At 44.0% G+C, this 21,216-nt stretch overlaps 1 protein-coding gene across 1 annotated transcript in view; it reads right to left on the bottom strand.

The window, feature by feature from the left end:
• Window positions 1–8,133: 8,133 nt before the first annotated feature.
• Window positions 8,134–21,216, bottom strand: part of mys (position-specific antigen beta subunit myospheroid) — a 43,559-nt gene continuing 30,476 nt past the window's right edge. The window contains exons 18-21 of the mRNA XM_075681990.1: window positions 19,229–19,358; window positions 17,797–17,913; window positions 14,111–14,277; window positions 8,134–10,495 (exon numbers count right to left, since the gene is read on the bottom strand). Coding sequence (XP_075538105.1) covers window positions 10,427–10,495; window positions 14,111–14,277; window positions 17,797–17,913; window positions 19,229–19,358 — 483 coding nt within the window. The 3' untranslated portion in view covers window positions 8,134–10,426. The remainder of the gene's footprint in view (window positions 10,496–14,110; window positions 14,278–17,796; window positions 17,914–19,228; window positions 19,359–21,216) is intronic.

Below are 21,216 nucleotides of genomic sequence, written 5' to 3' on the forward strand. Positions count from 1 at the left end.
AAGACTTTTTAAAGATGAAAAAAGCGTCGGAAGCGAATTGAACCAAAGGCATACTATATTCGCACTGGCCTATAGTAACTCAGGCATTTTTTTTTGTTTTCCCCATAACTCACGAATTAATTAAGTTTAATTACCCAACTTATAAATTATTGGCTGAGGACCTGAAGTGTGATACGCAGATTTATAGCGCACTTTCAGAAACCACCGATCGAGTTGTTTCCTGTACGATACGTCTCACGTAGTCCTTTTTCCCGGGTTGCAAAGAAAGCCCGCGAAATATAAAAAAAGGAACACCTGACGGAGCGCTTGCGCAGTGGTATTGTGCTGCTCTCAAGCGTGCGTTCGGTAAACAAGGTCGACTGCATCGTGACTGGCGACCGGGAAGCAACAGGGTATTATTATGGTTGTAGGCAGCTGGGGCCGACGGCTCCCGTCGGATGACGGCGCAAATGCATGCTGCTGGCCGAGCGCTGCCGAGGAGATAAAAACCGCCCTGCCGCTTCCCCGTCGCCAGTCACCATGCAGCGGACCTTGTTCACCGAACGCACGCTTGAGAGCAGCACGATACCACTAAGCAAGCGCTCCGTTACGTGGCTTTTTTTTTTTTTCGTGTGCTGTAAACGGCACATCCGCAAGAGGGAGAACCAAAGCGCTTTACACTCGCGTTGCAGCGTACAAGGCCAACATTTGTAAGGTGCTCGTTGGTGGAAACCACTTCCATGTGTAACCTTTGTACTTGCGTGCGCTTTGTTTACTGATGAAGTACAGGTTCGAGTGTGATGTCCACGCCTTAGCGCCAGCGGCACCAGTTTGTCATAAAGATGTAGGACCAGTTTCACTACGTACAGAGATGCCGGCGTCATGACGAAACGACGAGAATAGCTGAGGTGCTTCGCACTGAATAGCTGAGGTGCTTCGCACGCTCGCGTTATTCAGGCGAATATGTCACGCGCCTTAGGTTCGGTCCTCGCTGTGCTAACATTAATAAATTATGAGTCTGCACAAGCTCAACACACGGCAGCCGATTTGGTACACGCAGGTATACACGCACGCCCTTTCCAACTGCGCAAACACATCGAGTTGAATCAGTAGGTACTAAATAGTGCTGCCCACACGCAAACGCATCGCCTTTTGCGTTGCATGCACCGACGAAAACTTGACTTCATTGTCACGCCGGGCAAGCGTCTTTAGACAGATAAATCAAGAATCTGATCAATACGGTTGAAATAACTCGCGAAGCGGCTCGATCGCGACAGTGTTTATGCCTGCAGGTGCATTGGTCGTGGACGACACAACACTCAAATAAAGCTCTGGCAGGCATAAGAACACCGTGCACCATAACGTACAAATTATTGCTGAGACAAAGAGCTCTGATTTTTGTACAAGCACTCGACGCTAAAAGGAATTTGTCCACGAAACTGACATCAAGAGGCCTCCAACTAGAAGTAGGCAGCCAAACCGAAGCGACAAAACAAGCGCGCAGTTACTCTGCCGGAAAAACACAAAAATCATCTGCTTCTACCAGTTTCATACCGTTTCGTCATCGCTGCTAGCACGGCACACAATAAACAAGCTTAAAATACGGCAAAAGGCCTATGCACCCAACAATAACAATAGACCCAACAATAATTTCTAATGCCACACCTGGCGTAACTCTATGGGCGAAACCGCGCGCCCCGGAGCGAACGAGCAAACGGCGAGGGCGATAGACGAAGAAAAGCACGAGCGGCGAGGAGGCCAGGAGACGGAGCGGCCGGGCGAGGAGGAATGCTGTAACTTGAAAGCGATCTGCGACGTCGCCAAAATGCGCGCCCGCGCGGACCTCGTCTTCAAAGCGATCTGCGATGTTCGCAGAGTGCGCGTAGTGCCGGTAGCTCCGTATGCGCCGTGCTTTCGGCGTTTCGTTTTCGTTGAAGCGCGAGATGCACGAAGGTGAATTCGCTCGCGGCTGCTTCCGCGATTCCTCACTCCAGACAGCGAGTTTCCGCGGTCACCGAGCGAGATGTGTTCATGTTTACATGTGCGCGCTTGACACCGTGCTTGTTAATTTAGATAGTAAGCGAATGTTTACAAGTACATACGGCCGAGAAAACTACTATCCTTACTTCCTATAGCTTTCTACTAATTTGCTATCGTAATCGATGCTTCGCCTTGCGGGCGAAACTGCGACTTTTTTTTTTATGCAGAGATCGTAATAACCCACACACTTTTAACTTTGCGTACACATCATTCTTAACGCGCCCCTTAATTATTTCCGCCAAATATAATAAGCAAAGTACGTTGTTTTGTTTACCCAGGGCACCGGGAAAACAAACTGAAAACCTCATTTAACGCATGGGAATAGGAAGAAAGAAAATAAACGAGGGTTCACTAATTATTTGTAACGATTATAATTAAGCCAGAAGCGTGAAAGTTTCGCTAGACATTACATTTAACATACGCTCCCCATTTACATCGAATTTGAACGCGGCCTCCTCTATACGGTTGTTTTAGGACGCTGGAGCCCTGAGATCATTACGGATAACGACAGTATGGCACGCTCTGGAACACTTGAATAAGTATTTTATTTTTTATTACGAAGGCTGTAGTTACCTTACCGAAATTCAACATTTATCGTTCGTCACTTACGTGCAATGTGCTAATCCTACTTCAACGAAACAAACAAACTGAGCGCTTCGTATAACGCATGAAAACTGGGAGAAAATGAGTGTTGAGTAATTCATCTTAAAAGCGCGCTTACCTAGACATTTCAAAACATGATCGCTCCCATTTCCTTTACATATAAAATCGATGCCGTTCTTGGTACTCCCAGGGGAGCGGAAAAACTTGGAAGCGGTTTAACGCGACAGCTTTGAGGGCCCCGCGTTCCAGAAAATCCGCGTCTAGCGTCGACTGTCGTTTCGGCAAAAATCATTTCGAACAACGTATACCCAACTACGCAGGCCCTACATGTAGCGCGAGGAAGTTAATTTACTAACTGAATTTCTCAAAATAAATACGTCAGAAAAGTTGCAAACTACGACTTACACGCAACCTACAGACATGATAGCGTCTGATTGTAATTTGAATATACGAGAAAACATCATTCTTTTGCGCGGAAACTCGAAACAAAAACCACTTGTCAAGCATTTCTACCAATCATAGAGCGGCCATGGCCTCCGAGATTAGCACGCGCCGCCGCGCGCAAATCTCGAACGCTATAAAGCGGCGCGCCCGGTTCCTTGCAACACTTCCAGATGGCACTCACCTGTGCCGCATCGTAGAGTAACTGCACATGCTACCAAAAGTAGCATATACTACCTATATGCTACTAATATATGCTACCTTTGGTAGCATATACAGTAACTCTACCGCATCGCGGCCCACGCAAGAGGCCGCGTTTATACCAGAACGCTGGCCTTCATGCATAGCGTTCGCCGCCAGCGTTTCCCGGTAAACATTATGGTTACATAAGCTGCAGTTGGCATTGGGCGTGAGTGCTATCGCTTTCCACTCTTAAAGGCTAAGCTTGAACTATGAAATATAGGGCATTGTGGGGGTACAACAGGTATGAAGTACTGAGAGGTATTTGGAATGGAGTAATGGTGCCAGGGCTTACTTTCGGGAATGGGGTCCTGTGTTTAAGGGCAGAGGTTCAGTCGAGACTAGAAGTAAATCAGAGAGCTGTGGGAAGATTAGCACTAGGTGCCCACTGGAAAACCACAAACGAAGCAGTACAGGGGGATATGGGCTGGGTATCGTTCGAAGCACGGGAAGCTCACAGTAAAATCGTATAGGAAAAACGCCTGAAGAAATTGGACGATAACCGGTGGGCAGCTAAGGTATTAAATACCTATAGAGAAAGAGCGTTCACTCACAATGGCGGAAAAGAACTAGGAACCAGTAAGTATGCCAGACACGAGGACGGAGAAAGACAGAGCTTAAACGACAGGTTAAAAACGCGGAAGGTAAAAATTGGATAAATTCAATGGAAAAGAAACATAGTGTGGAACTATATCTATACTGAAAAGAGCAGATTAGGAAGGAAGCGTTTTATGATAACGCAAGAGGCAGTGCCCTAGTACTCTTTGAAGCTAGGTCAGGGCGTCTCAGAACGCGGAGCTATAAAAAAATTTAACGAAGAAGACACGTGTACTATGTGTGGTAAATATGTAGAAACAATGGAACACCTCATGCTAAAATGTGATGGTATCAAGCCCGATGTCGATGCGGCCACAGTCACCCTTCCCGAGGCCCTAGGGTTCAGAGATAATAATAGTCATCTAAATAAATATGCGGTGGAAATTAGCAAAAGGCGATTGGAGGATTGGTGGCTCAAAAGCAGAGAGGTGACATAAGATTAAAAGAGTAGGAAGGCGTATTTAAAGAAAATCGAGAAATTCAATAACACACAACACAGAAAAAAATAAAAATCTGAGCATGGTGGCAACTGCCATCCCCCCGTTTCAAAGGGGACGCTCCTACCTTCCATCCATCCATCCATTTCTTTCGTTAGGCTTCGACTCGTTCGAAACGAGAAGCGATCTCGAAAACTGTGCAAGGTTATCCACAATACTGTGGTTGAAGTGGCCTGAGACTAAGCGAAAGCCGTTTACACAGTTATTTGCTACTAACGAAGTAAATTTCACAAAGGCAAAGCCAAATTCAATTCGAAGTGTACAGCCAGGACTGCCGACATGTTTTCCGCAAACTACGCAAACCACGCAATGTCGCTAACGCTAAATCTGAGAAATATTGTGCGTATGCTATATGCTATGGGTCGTTAAGCGTTCTGCGCATGTGCGGCAACAACCCGCTATATTATAGCATACGCAATGGTATAGCTTACACTACACTAAAGCTGTCTATTATTGCAACACTCCAGCTAGGTGGAATCCTGCCGTCGCCGTGATGTTACATATAAAGTTAAAGGGCGATAACATCACCGCTGGGCAAAGTATGCTGTATATGCAAGTGAAAGCGTGAGGGCGAGCCAACAGTAGCGGCTCAATATCGCGTGCACAAGGGAGGAAAGCTGGAAGGAAGTGCCCCGTCTAATGTCGCGCGCGAGGCACTGGGGGCTGGAGAGGGAAGGGGGCATTCTACTCTGGTGGCTGCTGCATATGGAGGGGCCGCGCAGGCCCCATCTCGAAAGGGATCTGCAACGGGGACATAGTGTACGCCAAGTTCTGATAGCTTCGTGTGCGCTGTTTTCGCCACGTAGTTCGCATTGAAATAAGAGGCCGCATGAAGGTCAATTCGATCGCTGCTGCTGCTGCAGTGCTTCATCACTCCATCGTTTTGACAGCGAGTTTCCTCGGTCGTCGAGTGAGATGTGTTCGTGTGTGCTTGCACACAACGCCATGCTTGTTAATCTAGTAAGCGAATGTTTATAAGAATGTGTTTTTACGGCCTATAAAACTACTATCCTTATTTGGTATAGCTATAAACTAATTTGATATCGCATCGATGCTCCCCTTTCGACCGAAACTGTGACTTTTTTTTTTTCTGTAGACCCGAGGCAACTGTGCGATCTTCCAGCAAGTGAAGAATTGTTTTAACAGGCTATGCGCGGTGCTTGATTGTGTACATTCTCAGGACTGTGTTTTGAAGGATTTTTCTTGTGTATACTTTTTAGAGCAGTAGTTTTACAACGGGTTTTCAACGTTATAATTTACTGTGCTTGAACAACTATGCATACCACACCTTGGTAGAGCAAAAGAAGCAATTAATATTATTTTCTCAGTCCCGGCCATGGCAATCGCATTTCGATAGAGGCGAAATGCAAACGCCCGTGCACTGTGCATCAAGCATGCGCGCCCTGCTGGATATGCACGTTAGTCATTTATATTTACGCAGGGTGTGAATTATCATATTCAGGAATGTCATTCATGTATTTACACGGGGCTCAAGGTGTGGCAAGGTGTGCGGATGGCGCAGCTGGAAAGTACAGCAAAAAAGCTCGGGTATATTGATACGACTGCCTTTATCAAAAATAAACTCAAGTTATTGTGAGGGTTCCCTTGAATGAGCGACGTCCATACACAGTGCAGCCGGCATCGCGAGACTCACATTTATTTAGTGATGGCTCAGATCGAAAACTTCTGCTTACAATATCCTACACGTTTTTGTAAGCAACGTCTGCAAGTATAAACACTTCCAAGGATTTTCCCGTTGCACCATATAAAACTGGGTCTTTAAAAGTCCCTTTAACACTTCTAACACGACTTTTAAGGGGGCCAGAAACAATGTAAAGTGGGCACGAAGGGGTCCCATGAAATCCATATCCATGTCGCGTCGCTCAGGCCATGAAGGTATTTTGGACATTTTAAAGCGACGAAAACCTAGCACTTCCTGTGGCAAACATACGCGAGTGTGTCCAAGCATGTAGGCAGTGCGTAACCTATTTCTCTCTGCTAGGCGCTGCATGTGGGAGAGCGAGCCACCACACGCAGGAAGGTGCCGACAAGCCTGGACATGACGACTAAGCACCTAACACGCGTGCCGAGGCCGATACAGTTTGTTCCCTCTCCTGGACGAAAGCATTCCCAAGAAAGTACAAATGCAACAAGCCTTTCTAAAAGCCTTTCTGCCTCTCATTCTTGACTAGCTTTTGGGAATGACCGCTCGCCAAATGCTATCTCTGGAACTGAGGAATCCCATGAAACACTTGGTAGAGGTGACCTTACTTAAGTACACATATACCCTGGTGCTTCGAGTCTAATTAGCCAAAGCATGTCAGTAAAGCTCCATTACTCTGTTAGAAGGTACAGAAGACTAATTATGATTCACCCTTGAATGTTCACCTACACACTTCTGACTGTAGTCAAGAGTTCGACGAAAGTTCGTCTGGTCAGGTAACATGATGATGAAGAAATTGCGGTCACTGACCAAGTCAAGGTGAAAATAACACAGAGACGTTTCGGGACCCGTACGGGTTCCTTGATCACACTAAAGGCAGGCAAGAGCCGCAAGTCGTTTTTATGCCAAAATGTGACATAGGGAACGGGTGTAGTTGGCAGGAAGATTTCGATCAGTCCTGTTGATACCGTTGTCAGTAGTTTGAATAAATAAAGATTCTAACAAGAGTCGCGTCATCGAATTCTTTTCCGTAGCTATTATAGCAGCGTTTTCCCAATCGATGCGGTGACTGCAATTATCGGCGTGTTCAGCAAGGGCGTTCGAGACTTTTTTCTTGTTGGAGACATCCCTTTGGTGCTCTTTTAATCTTCTCGTGAATTTGCTGGTTTCACCGATGTAACTCTGTGTTATTTTCACCTTGACTTGGTCAGTGACAGCAATTTCTTCATCAACAGTTCTGACTCCCACATTGCCATGGCAGATAAAGCAAACATGAAAAACAGGCATCCAATAACACCTCTTCTACTAGACACGCCTTCTCTTCTCCTTGCCCCCCAAAATTCCCTCCAACATGATGCACAAGCTCTTATTCCCTGGTGTTTATGCTCCCTCCTCTGCCACCTCACAAGGCTGCAGGAATTTTTCCAGAGGAAGAGCTGGGCCCTCACCCCCTGCTGTCACCTGCAAGTGGAAGGGCTCCATCAAGGGAGGTGCCGCCTGCCCAAACTAGACAACCCTGGCACAAGAGAAACCAAGGTTCACCATCTGCTGTGGACTTGCCCAAGACACACGACGCACAAGACATAACCAGGGGTCATTGCTCAGATGACCTGGCCTCCGCAGTGACCACATGCCAACTTCAGCAGTTGCATTCAAGATGACTGTCATTGCAAAGCCTTACTGACTTACAGCACAATGTGGGGTTGCATGCATTTATATGTATAGGTCTCCTCAAATTAAAACAAAAATACTTTTACTATTGCTCTAATTGGTTTTCTCTGGGCTGTCTATACTTGCACCATCATCACTGCTCATCTTCTTTTTATTATGTGCAACACTCCTTATGGTTACTGCAAGCATTCAACAATCTCTCAATCAATCCTACCAGCCACAGTTACCGCTTTGTCATCAGATGTACTGCACATGCCTTCTCTCCACTGAGTGTAGCCCCTCTTGTTACTTGATTCTCTTTAGTACTCCCTTTCGCACTATTGCTCAGTGCATTCACTCTCACACATAGCTTTGTATGTCAATGTTCGTGCAGTTCCAGGGAACAAACACAAGGAACGCCGGTTCCACTAAAATCAATATTTACTACGAGAAAACTTCGTTCAGAACAAAGATGGTTTTCATGTGTATATAAATGAACACGTTATTCATCGAAAGCCAGAAGTACTTGCTCGCCTCAGTATCATTACGGCACGGTGCTAAAAGGCGCTTCATCAGCAGGTGTGCATTTTTACACACAGCACTATACGCAACATAGCCCTTCTCTTTAATGGTATATTGCACATTCGCTTGGCAAAGTGCCTGCAACATCACTCGTGTAGATGTAGTGGTACACTAGTCACAGCTCACAAGTACAGTGTAGTCCAATATGAAAGGGAACACCTAATCAGTACTCAAGCAAGAAAATCAGCAAGACTGGCAAATTTGAATACTGTTTGCCGACACGCTTGTCAAAGTAGTTGCTGTTTTACAAAGGATGTCTCAACAAACCTTCTTTCTATCCTGCGAAAAGCTACGACAACAGACGGTTTCAAATGCATATTGGATGTTCCTCTTCACATTGATCTCCCCTGCACACATGCAAACTCCTGCGCCATGTGTGGGAGAACGTCAGCCTTTCAATAAAACGAAACAGCACTACTATGTACAGCTTTGGGCTTGTTGTTCCTCAGTCGCAATGCTTGCGCATCTTGCAAGTGGCAGTAAGTGTACACAGGTAATAGTATATTCTGCGTGGGAAAATGCAAGATATCCTCCTCCCAGAATAAGGTGCTAAAATTATCTATGCTATTATTAAGCTCAGCAGAAGTACTGACCATACTCAGTGCTTTTGGAAACTGCAAACAGTTGCAAACTGAACATTACAAGTTCCAAAATGCATACACTGTACTCATAAATAAATACAAACAACTAAATTGTTTATGACAAGAAAAGAAGAAAGGGGCAGGGGGGGCATGCAGAGAACCGGAAGCTTCTAAGAACAGCACCCCTAAATTGAAAAAAATGTGACTATACATTAAACTTGTTCACACACAAACTATAAGTATATTGCAACAAACGTGTTACCATAGCAAGCTAGAGCTTTCTTAAGGTAACTCAAAAGACAGGAAAGGTTAACACAAATGAGTTTGACAGAAAGACTAAAAGCAGTTCTAAACTTGTGCATAACATCAGTTTGTACTTGCAAGCAGCATCGGCAGCAAAAGTGTAAAGGGCATACTCATTTAAGGCCACTCAGTGATTAAAGCACTACTATAGCTGAACATGACAAAATGAGAAATGAGCATTTCCGCAATCGTTGTAAGACAAAACTTTTGATAAGCGAGCACCTGAAGCAACATCTGCTGGCCAAAGAAAAAAAAAAGAATATAAAAACGTTAAGTTATGGGTCCACATTTCTTAAGGATTAGGTTGCTCTTCAATTGCATTGTTTTGTTTCCTGGATCAGAGTGGCACATGACAACAACGTGCCACAGTGACATCTTAATGGACCGAAGAGAGAGAGAGAAGCCAGGCTTCTTTTTCCTTCAGGCAAATGCTCTTTAGCAGGACACGTTGCCTAGATAAAAGATAAGACTTCTACAGACGTCATTGATTAATATGGCAACAAGCTGTGCCAGAAAAAGAACTATAATTATATTATGAGCCCGCAAAGGCAGAGTTGACTTTAAATCTCAAATGGCACCTGCAAAACAAGCAACAAGAGGCCACATGCCAACAGCCTTTCCTGCCTCTACAGTGCCGACCATACTTTGTCTGGCTTTGCATCAGAAAGTCAATGATCATCCGCACACTCTTGTGTAGCTCTACCAGCTTTAGTTCTCCCAAGCAGGTACCACCAACTGTACAAAAAAGGAAATGCCTTCAACAGCATAGAGTCAACAAGTACATTGTGCCAACCTCCGAGGAGAGATATCGTAACCTTCACGTCAATTAATTATACTTCTTTGATGTGGAAAGCTGTGATTACGCATGAATACGATGACTCAGGACAAATTGTACGATTCAACATCAGATACACAAGTTTGGCTTGCAGAGCACTACCTATAAGCAGCGACTTGGGGTCGCAGCATAATGATGGCAAAACAACAGTATAATCCACTGATTCTCTCCCACGGTAAAATATGGTTTGAACCTAGCATCCTAGTACACATTTCATGAACATAAATTAAAGGAGAGATTGACACAACCAACACAACACGACGAGGACAAAATGACAAGAACATGATGATCTCCTTAACCGCAAGACAGAAGGTTCGGCAAAGAAAAATAGGCGTCCACTAGTTGTGATTTTTTGTCTGGAGACGCAGGCAATGAAGTGAGGTCGCGTCACACTTTTCTAGAGTGCGCTGGCCTCTTACTGCTTCCCACCATAGGTGGGGTTCTTGAACGTTGAAACGGCACCCTTGTAGATTGGGTTTTCTCCCTGGAAAAAAGAAGAATTTCATATAGATATCAGCTGGATACAGCCTTACAAATTTAGTTTGGTTTAAGTTCATTCGGCGCACAAGATGGCAGAGAAATACGAATGGAAATTAACATAGTAAGGAATGTTTTGCTTCATTCCCACACTATACTGACTCCAAAAAATTATCAAAAGTGGGATATGTCTTGCAAAAACCTAAATAAACTACTTAACCTTAACAATTCAATGTAATCACTCAATATATTCATAAATTCCTGTGACGGCAACACTCGTTTACCTCAACCTTGGCACTAAAAGAATACAGTATTCAAAAAGGATAAGTTCTCTGAGCATTTGCATGAGCCTATATTTCATACTTGAGGGCTTCAACAATGGCATATAAATGTAACTGCAACAAATAAAACACACTCCTTTAACCCTTTGAGGGTCACTGACGTAAATATATGGCGCCGCGAACAAGTCCAAAATCGCCGATGCCATACATTTACAGCGCCGTCTGTACGTTTAAAACACACGCCAATTTCCTAACTTTTTTGGTTTCTGGCACGTGCTGCCACTATGTGGCAATACAGGGAATTTTTTTTCTCCCGCATCGCTTTCTCCGCTTTCGTTGCACAGTTTATTTTAGAGCTAGTTTGCTCCGGCACATTTATATACTACCGCTCGCGCATTGGTGCACGCGCGGGAGGGCAGCGGTTTGGGTTTCGTTCAGCGGGCGGTTCGGCTTCTTGCTCTCACAAAACTGATGGCTATCTCATTACTAATCGCTCAAAGGGCAACCACCTGCTTCTCGTTTGTTTAGTGCTCACAAGGGTGCGCATAGGAAGGATGCCACCGTGCATGCATTTCCTTTCATTTTAGTTTTTTGGAGACTCGCGAAAACTAATTGCCTCTGGTTGACGACAAAATGAAGATTAGCGGAAGTTTGTCACACGTTTTGCTTTTTTGATGGGCGCACAACCACAGTTTTCTTGAGTGTGCTCACCTACACAGTTCAATTACATTATGGATATAAATGTTAGTGTATGAGCAGGAACATTTGACACTGCCAAATATTCTCGTGTGCACATTTACTAAGCCTTATGTGTATAACAATGCATCAAATGTTTCATTCTTATAAGTTTATTTCCTTTTTTTATTGTCGCTATTCATGAATAAACAGCACATATATACCAACACAAAATATTTTTTCTCACTTTACGGTCACCTTAGAAAAATTACAGTACATTTACGGCCCCTCAGACCAATTGGAATCTGCAATAAAAAAAATCGACCATGGGCAGTCACATATGGCGAAAAAAATCGACCCTCAAAGGGTTAAGCAGCAGCAAAATGAAACAGAACATCTAGAATGCACTAAACTACTGGCTGGAGGGGCCATGGTTCTCCAACAGTCTAGCTCATTATTGATCACAGGAAGAAGCAGAGCTAAAAAGATGACAATATACATGAAGGAGCATACAAACAGCACACTGCTGTGCTGCAAACCTGTGTGCATGCAAATGAAGCCTTATATTTATACTGTGAGTAGCACTCAGTTGCTGCAGATACTATAAAGTACCACTTGTTTAGGCTAAATACATGAAATTGTGTGATAAGTCAGTGAGTATCTACGATAACTGCAGCCAATATTCCAGGCCACACTGGTGCTGTGTGCCTGGCAGAATTTTGCCACAGTTGAATTGAACTGTGTTACAATGAAATCACATACAAAATGAAAATGCCTTCGTTTTATATTTGTACAGTAGAACTTTGTTCATACGTTTTGGAAAAAAAAAAACGCTAGAAAAATCGAACGAACCAATAAAACGTTCGATCCGAAGCAACCATCTGATAGACTGAATTATTGTTGATATCTACGTAATGTGAAGCGTCGCGCGGGCCCTTGCAGCATGAGATGCCGACGCGCGTCGAGCTGGTGGTGTTCCAGCGGCCCGAAACACGTTTTGGTGTTTTCCTATTGCATGCTGTTTTAGGAGGACCATGGGAAATTGAAACGAAGTCGAGTTGTAACGTGATGCCTGCAGTAGGGAATGGTGGTGCGATTGGATTATTGGCTACTAAAAGCGTGCAGTACGCTACCAATGGCACTATGCACCACGCGTTAAACAGATAGACGAAGATGCTTATCGCAATAGGTTTGGCAGCAATAGCTGTGAATGCAGCACGCGACGACCCCAGCAGAGAATTGCTGGTACCAGAATAAGAAACTGTGCGTGCCATTGTTTTTCTTGTGAGACGGTCGGCTATATACTGCTCTCAATCGTGCGCGCCTCGCGCCTTTTCTCGTTCATACGAGATCTGGTGGCCGGAAAACGTATATGACCACAGTCTGCAGCAGGGAATGGCGACACATTTCGGTAATTGCCTATTAAATACATGCGCTACTCTTCCGATGTCACCATGCGCTGTGAAACCGAGTGCATGCCAGCATTTTCACGTGTGTCGGGCAAGCGAGTAATGCGGTGAAGCTGCTGTGGCAGGTAGCTATATACTGTTCTCGATCGCGTGTGCCTCACACATTTTCTTGCTTACCTGGGCTCTAGCGGCCGAGAAACGTAGCATACAATCGCAGTTTGGCGACGTACTGAACGTTGGTGCCGAAAATTTGTGTTTTCTGGGAACGTATGAACCGGAAAAAGTAAGCGTAACTCTACCGGGTCATTTTTTGTGTTCTCGATTGTGAACGTTGGTGCTAGAAAAATGTATGTAACAGGAACGTATAAACAAGGTTCGACTGTCTATATTCCACTGTCTATAACTCTATATTGCTTATAAGTGCACAAGTTGACATCGTTAGAAAGAAATTTGCAATCGGGTCTATGCGAGAGGAACACAAGCTTCATGCCTCCAGCTGGTCTGCACAGGACTGCCTGACTATTCTGACGGACTTTTGGTGGCTTGCTGTGCCGATGCGTTGCACGTGAGCAATGCTAAATTGAAAACACAAGCCTTGTACAAATTGAAAACACAAGCACTGCACTGTCATTACCATGCAAATGTGCAATCAGTGCAATCACATGAGACCAACGTGTTGGCTTTGCCAATTGCAGGCCTGCCAAACTAAGCCAATCTGCTGGTCAAGACGTGAATGCAAGTCCAGAGTGTGCCCCTTCAAGTTGCTCTTTCTAGAGTTTGACATTTCTGATACTAAAATAGATATCTTGAGCTGTGAGCAAAGTATTCAGTTTGCTACGACCAATAGTGACTCATAGCCTTCATTTTTGGTTTCACTATAGCAGTAGAACACTCGAAGTAGAAAATGGATAACCAAATTTAGGTTTACTTCATTATACCCAATAATTTGTTACATCTGTGTTCAATATATTGAAGTCCAACTTATTTCATTTTAGTTGGCACATGCATTTTACAGAGAACTGGTTTTTACAAGTTAAGATTTGATCGTAGCATCTGATGCACAAGAGACAACCTAACCATTGTTAATAAAGGGTTCATTCTTTATACACCTAAGCGCAACAGACAACACATAAGCTGGCTTGCTATCATTCATAAGTAGCATGTCATTGAGTGTGAGATCATAAGCTGAAGGCACTGCCCACTATTGTTCAAAGGGCGGAAACAAAGCCCCTGAACAGGGCATAAATGGGCACTCACGGTGTCCCACTTGGCCATTTGCCGTTCCTTCTCAAACTTGGCAAACTCCCTGCGGTCGTGGATGGTGGTGAACAGCTTCCAGATGAGGAGCAATGCCAGGCCGATGAGGACGATGCCAAGAATCACACCCAAGATGATGGCCCAGATGTTCACCGGTTCAGGGCACTCTGTGATACAACCACAGAACATTGCATTCGTATAAGTGCACAGCATGCAAAAGCCAAAATTCCAGTCCACTTGCATGTAAACAAAGACCATACTTCTGACTGATCACTTTTGCTGAGCAATGACTGGCTCAGCCATTGGCGCTGTGCTCGTTGCTCAGTTAGACGTCACACAGAAGTCAAGAGTCCTCAAAATTAATAATCGACTGAGAATAGAAGCCCATGAAAGGCTACATGAAGCATAAATTATGTGTGCATTGCAGAGAGGCTGTTGGTTCCATATTATGACGCAAGTAGCTTCAAAGCAACACAACAATCTGCCTTTTATTAAACTTATCTCTACCGCACAAGGGTTTAGCAATCTTTAACAGCCGAGACACAGTTAAATCACAAGCAACAATGTTTGTCACTTTCAATTAGGCTTCTGCACAGTCTGCACTGTCCTAAATTTCCACCTTCAGACAAAGATTTACTCGTGCTTGGCTGGAAGTTCCGGACCGTCTGCATTGGTCGAAATTCAACTTCAGACATGTAAGTCTGTGGAATATATATACATTTGAACTGTAATACAATGAACATGAAGGAGATCGGGAAATAGTTTGGTATATCGATAATTCAAAATATAAAATATGCCTATCTGAAGCTTATCTGAAAAATCCGCACGTCTCTGACAGTCCTTTAAGAATGTGAAAAGTGGGAATTTACTGATCCCATGCCCAGAGCCATTCAGTGAAAAAAATTTGAGTGCCGTCCATTTATTGTGCAGCATGTGTATCATACCAGGAGGCCTTTTGTGTTCTTGAAGCAGAATGGTCATCCTCTTTCCGGTAAAGAACGGCTGCACGTAGTACGCTTCACTGCATGGCTGTTCTTTCCTCCCACTTCATCACATTACACCACTGTGATGCAGTGAAGATTACTAATGTAAATTCCGTGTTATGGGGTGCAAGTAAAATCCTTGTTGCATGAGCCTACAGTATCTTGAGACATTATTCTCACTCATTTTTCCTTTATGGCATGTACTGGCCTTAATATTCAATAACTAGACAGCACCTGCCAGAGTAGTGCCATACTGTCAACATGAATATTTCTGATGATGCAGGAAGTGATTGCAGTCACGTTAGAGGAAGCACACTTGCAAAGTTGCACCACGGTGCAGCGTTCGATACATTGAATGTGGCAGTGAAATCAACAGTGCTATTCTTTTTTGCGTAGGATTTCCAAAAGGATGTTACAACTGTTCTATATAGACAATAGTTTAATATACCAAAGTTTGATATATTCAGGTTCCACTGTACCAGAAGATACAGTTGCAGTTGCCCATGTTGTAGGTGAAAGGGAAAATGCTTTTACAAGCTTAGCTGGTAAGCACTTGTGCTGCCCTTAGCGATGATGCAGCTGGTGCGTTTTCGTTTCTCACACATTTTTAGGGGGGTCAATATTCTTTTAGCATATAACATGTTTAGAGAACTGCTACCAAAGTTTACATGTGTATTGGAAAAAAAAATGCTGCATTTTATGAACAAGTATCCTTTCTTTATTATTCTTTATTGTTCTCAGTGCGGGGCCGCAAATATCAAATATCTACTGTATTATTTTTCAAATATTTGATATATTTGGTGTCAGTGCCATGTGTTGCACGCTCAGCAGAGGCCCTCGCGCTCCATTCCACCCAAGCCAGCATTTCACTTCGTTTTCGGTGAAAAAGGAGCGCCGAGGGCTCTGCAGACAAGGCGCTGCGGATGGGGCACTGTGGACGCGCCGCCCCTACTGATGCAGTAGTGGACTTCATCACAGCGAGTGCTCACTGACGTTGGCCCGAGCCAGCGATCGCACACACAGCGGCCAAATGCGGAAATTCGCAAAAGGGCACCACATCCGCCAGGGCCGCCTCTGTCAACACAAGGTCTGTCGTCCAGGTTGACAGGACCAATCAAAATGATAATGTGATGTGGACAGAGGGAACGGCAAGAATAACAGCACGAATTTCGCATAGTACAAAAGCAAGCGTGAAAGATTGGGCTGATTAGATGTCGACAGGCATGCAGATCATGTTGGATACATGGCGACGAACCTCACGCTGCTTCAACAGATGTCAATCAAACTCATACGTGTGACCTTGGGACCCATCACATGATGAACCACTTGTATAAAAATACCAGCGGCAAGCATTCCACGACAGCTTGCAGCGAATTTTTGTCAAGGCCATATTGCCTTGTCCTTTAGGCCTAATCGGCATCATCGGGCATTACCGACTGAAGCTGTGGTTTGGTGCCGAATCAACGCAGATCTATATATAGCAGCCACGCGACACTTGGAAAGGCGGCAAACTGCCTCGCAAACGGAAGCGAGTGCACAAGATGGCAAAAATGTTGTCCACGGCAGCCAGCTTTGCAACACACCGTACGGTGACATTTCATTCCCAATGCCATTCGTAGACGCACCATCAATCTCTCTCTCTCTCTCTCTTTTTTAGCATATCTTTTTTTTGCGTCGAGAAACTGCCACAAGGCTAGCTTTGGGTTTACGTGGTGAGCACGAAAGTGTCATGGCTGGTTGTACGCATTTGCGTGGGCAGCGGATTAAGGGAAAGGGGGGCAGAACTGCTTGAACTTGCCGTGGTCCTGCAGATTTCAGGTGGCTCATCACGACGAACCTAACAATGAAATGGTGCGGATGGCGCCTGCTCTTTACTGTCATCAAAGGCTACTTGTGGAGCGGTGATCGAGTATGCATGGTCCTTTCGTGATGGGCCTTACAATAACCCACCTGCCGTAAAGTTGAGAAAGCCCTTCTGTATTTTGGAGAAAAACTTGAAAGCAGTACTTTATGCGCAGTAAATAAAAGACTGCTGCAAAACACAGGTCCACTATGAAACTGAGAACCTCATTGGTGCTCAATACAACAGAATGTCACTAATTCACTAGTTTCAGAGGGAAGAAAGGCTCTTGATTCTATTAAAAAACAACTGTACTGATAAAAAAAAAAAATTTCCGGACCACCATATATTGGAACTGAGCTGTGATCAGTGCTGGCATAGTAATTTGGTGTTCCTCTAGCAAGAGTGTACCGAACAGTATTAACTTTTAACTATTAATAACTATTAACATTCTTGTTACGCAATACTAGGAGACTCCCGAGCATCTACAGCACCACACCTTTTTCCCAAAAAATTGTAAGCATTAAATTTTGTGAAACATTTTCTGATATTCGATTCAATGTTCAGCTTTTTTTTTTTTTCTTGATTTGATTCGATATCGGACTTGAAATCTACTATTCGGTATTCGCACACCCCTAGTTCTCAGTGAATGTTAAAGGTGAAAAAAATTTTACACAGGCAATTTGTAAATGTAGTAAATTTTCTTCTCACGGGAACTATGTAGACTGAAGGTCAAAAAGTGGTTTTTTAACTTTTTTTTTCTTCAACTGCTTGACACACAAGTTGACTGTGTTTTCAGGACGCATTGTGAAGCAGAGTCACAGATGTCGCAGTATGCTCTAAACAGGGACATTTCCACTTACCACGCTCGTTCTTTGCTCGCACAGTGTACTCGTTAGTTGGCTCCAACTTGTAGATGAAGGTGTACTTGCAGTCATCTTCGTCGCGGAAGATGCAGAGCTTCTCACCTTCTTCAACGACTGCACACAACGCACCAGGAGAGTTTTATGAACCTACAATTTTAAGCACCATGTGCCAGCGAAAATACTGGTATGAAAAAACATGAACTGATTAAGATTTCATCTTGAAAGTCTGCCTGAGGAAACCGTGTGGATGAACTGCGGAGCACAGTGAGGAAGCTAGTAGCTCACAAAAATACATGATGCGTAAGCTCACATATGTTACCGTGGCATGCATGGAAATTGCCGAGGCGTTTTACACCAACAATCTTGGTCGCTGTGTAAGTACCCATCTGTACAGCTTCCCGAGCATATTATAATTGCTTTCCTCGATAATACCTCAGGCATTTTCTCTTACTTTCTCTACTCCGTGTATTGTAAGTATTGTATGCACTGTATTAAAAAGGTTCATCTTACTGGATTTCTTAGATCATACACAAGCCATTGATATCCTGTTTAGCAAAAATTGAGGAACCGACTTTTCTCAAAATTGTCTAAAAAATTGCATTAGGTAAAGGAAGCTTTCATAAAATTAGAACCAAATGAGATAAACAAGAATTCACCTCACATTCGAAACAATCACATAAAATTACATGTATCCAGAAGTGTCCAGCAACATAACTTATGAACAATGTTTTTCTCCTTTTTTTGATCTATGAATGAACTGCCCCCTTAATCCTGTTTCAGTTCGCACCGTCTGTCATGCAAGTTAGCCGACATGCTCAACAGAAGTGATGAGAAAAGTGACTGCATGTTTGTTTGCCCTTGCAATGCTCATGACATGGTATTCCCCAAGCAATGATGACAGCACCAATGATAACAGAACAAGATTTTAGGGTCCTTGCCAAGTCCCACACATGATACAAGTAGCATCAACTGGCCTAGTTGATACATTTTTACTGCTTAAAAATGCCAAGTGCACTCTTACACTTCTTCATGACAGTGTCCATGACACATTTGAACCTACCAACCTCATGCCCAATTTTACAATCAAAACTTGAAATCCAGTGCACTGGAACCCCTTGTGTCAACACACGAGCCCCTAGATAAAGAACAATGGTTGGTTGTATCACACGTGCTGCCACCTGTGCCGTTTATTACGGCATGCCCCGCCTAATAACTGTGAGGAGGTGCGTTTTAGCAACCTGGTCATTCTGTGCTTCCACTACATGTGCCAAGTTTCACATTCTGTTGGCAGAACGTTTCCCTTTGCATGCGACGGCTGGTTTGGCAATGCTTCACACACAACACCCTACCTTGCCATAAACAGGCTTACTTAGCACTTAAAGATTGCTGATAGGCCATGTATGCAGCACTGTGCATCTATACAATGTACCTTCTATGTGCGGAGCCTGAATGGCCAGGAACTCGCACTTAGTCTTGCATTCTTCCTCGGTGTAGGGGCCCAGTTGGAAAACTTGGCATAGCACGCAGTCCTTGAATGCCTCACATTTTCCAGGGCAGGTCTATAAATTAAGAGAAAGGTGTGTGTAAATTACCCATTTCACACAGAAACTATAAATGGATAAAAATTTTAAACCAAAAGGCTACATCTTGGCCATGAGGGAGACAGCAGCGGAGCACTCAAGATAATTTTGACCCCATGGGGTCATGTACATCAAAATTTATGTGCACAATTACTTTTCGTGTCCCAACATCATTGGAATGTATCTGCCACATTTCGTGAAATATGGCAAGCTGTGCTGAAATACCCACCCTATTACAAGGCTGGGACTGCCAAAGTCATTTTTGAGCAATTTTAGGAGCAAATTGCATTTTGGAGCAGTTCGGAGCAAACAAATTTACATTTTGGAGCTGCTTGGAGCAGACTAAATTTCATTTTGGAGCGACTTAGAGCAGGCCAATCTGAATTTTGGTGCAATAGTTGAATATGGAATATGGCAGCTCACTTCGAAACCATAACCAAACACAGAATAAACGAACATGAGCACTGTACTGCAAATGTCTCAAGCTGAATTTTGAAGCAGATTACCCTTATACTGAAACCGTCTAGTGCATGAAAATTTTGGTAATAGTGACTATAGATTTTTAATTAGTGGTAGCAAGCAAAAAAACACGCATTCTGAAATAGCGAGTTTAAAATTTCCAAAAGCAACCCAAGACATTCTTTATAAGTACCTTTTTCTTTAATGGCTCAACAGTGTGGGTGAAGTGCCTGGGAATACGCTTCATCAAGAGACCGTATGGAGAAGCCAGAGTTATGAACTACTGCGGTTTATTGAAAGCCATTTCTAAATAATAGAAATAGTTTCGCCTTGCCGCAAGTCAATCAGAATGTGGAGGGGTGGAAGCGCGCTTTGTAGCTGCGGCTTACTAGAATATGGAAGAGTGGGTTAAGCGGCAGCACAGCACATGTTTTCCTGTAAACAAAAAGAATTGTTGGCACTAGAATCGACTAGATTGGGAATAATACTGTATTTATTCAAATCTAGGCCGATAGTTTTTTACAAATAATCATACACAAAACTCTAGGGTCAGCTTAGACTCGAGGATTCAAGATTCAAGAACCGAAGATAATAAGTATCGTCGATAGCTAGCGCCATCTAGAAAAGTCAGTATCGCAGCCGCTACTAGCCGAGCCAGTAGCCAACTGCATGAGCAGTTGCACTAGCAGTGCATGAGCGATGTCATCACTTTGACCTGTGTCACATCGGAGCTGGTTCTATAGTATCAATGTGCGGTGTGGCATTATTGTAATGTACCACAATAGTGCCGCTTTCAAATGAAAAGTTGTGATAGCCGCAGATGCATAGTAAGCCAGGCAGGACTTCAGCATCGATGAGAAAAACGTCCGTCGTTGGAAGGGGCAACGGGATACACTTTTGTGTGTGTGCCACAATGAGGAGATGACAGCGATAAGGAAGATAAGCGCGCAATAACAGAGAGGAGCTGTTCACCAAGATCACACCGCGTTTCGACACGCATGATGCCGCAATGTCTGTGCATGCATGAGTACACAGACGCGAGCTTGCGCGCATCCGCAAGCTTACGTGTGGTCTGGGCTATGCGGACGAGGCTTACGGTGGTGATGACGTAGAGTGAGCTTGGCATGTTCATATTAAATAAATGCTGCTATCATTTTGTGAACACTGTTCTCACTTTTTTTGTTCGGCCTACATTTGAGGTAAGTTCTATTTTTTCTGTTTTCAGACATTTGGGGGCCAGCTGAGAATCGGGGCTGGCCTAGATTTGAGTAAATATGGTATATAATTCCCGCTTCGACCCTCGTGATTATGAGGCACATCGTAGTGGAGGACTCCGGAAATTTGGACCATGTGGGGTTCTTAACCGTGCACCTAAATC

This window comes from Dermacentor variabilis, chromosome 2, assembly GCF_050947875.1.
Source record: "Dermacentor variabilis isolate Ectoservices chromosome 2, ASM5094787v1, whole genome shotgun sequence".
NCBI lineage: Eukaryota > Metazoa > Arthropoda > Arachnida > Ixodida > Ixodidae > Dermacentor > Dermacentor variabilis.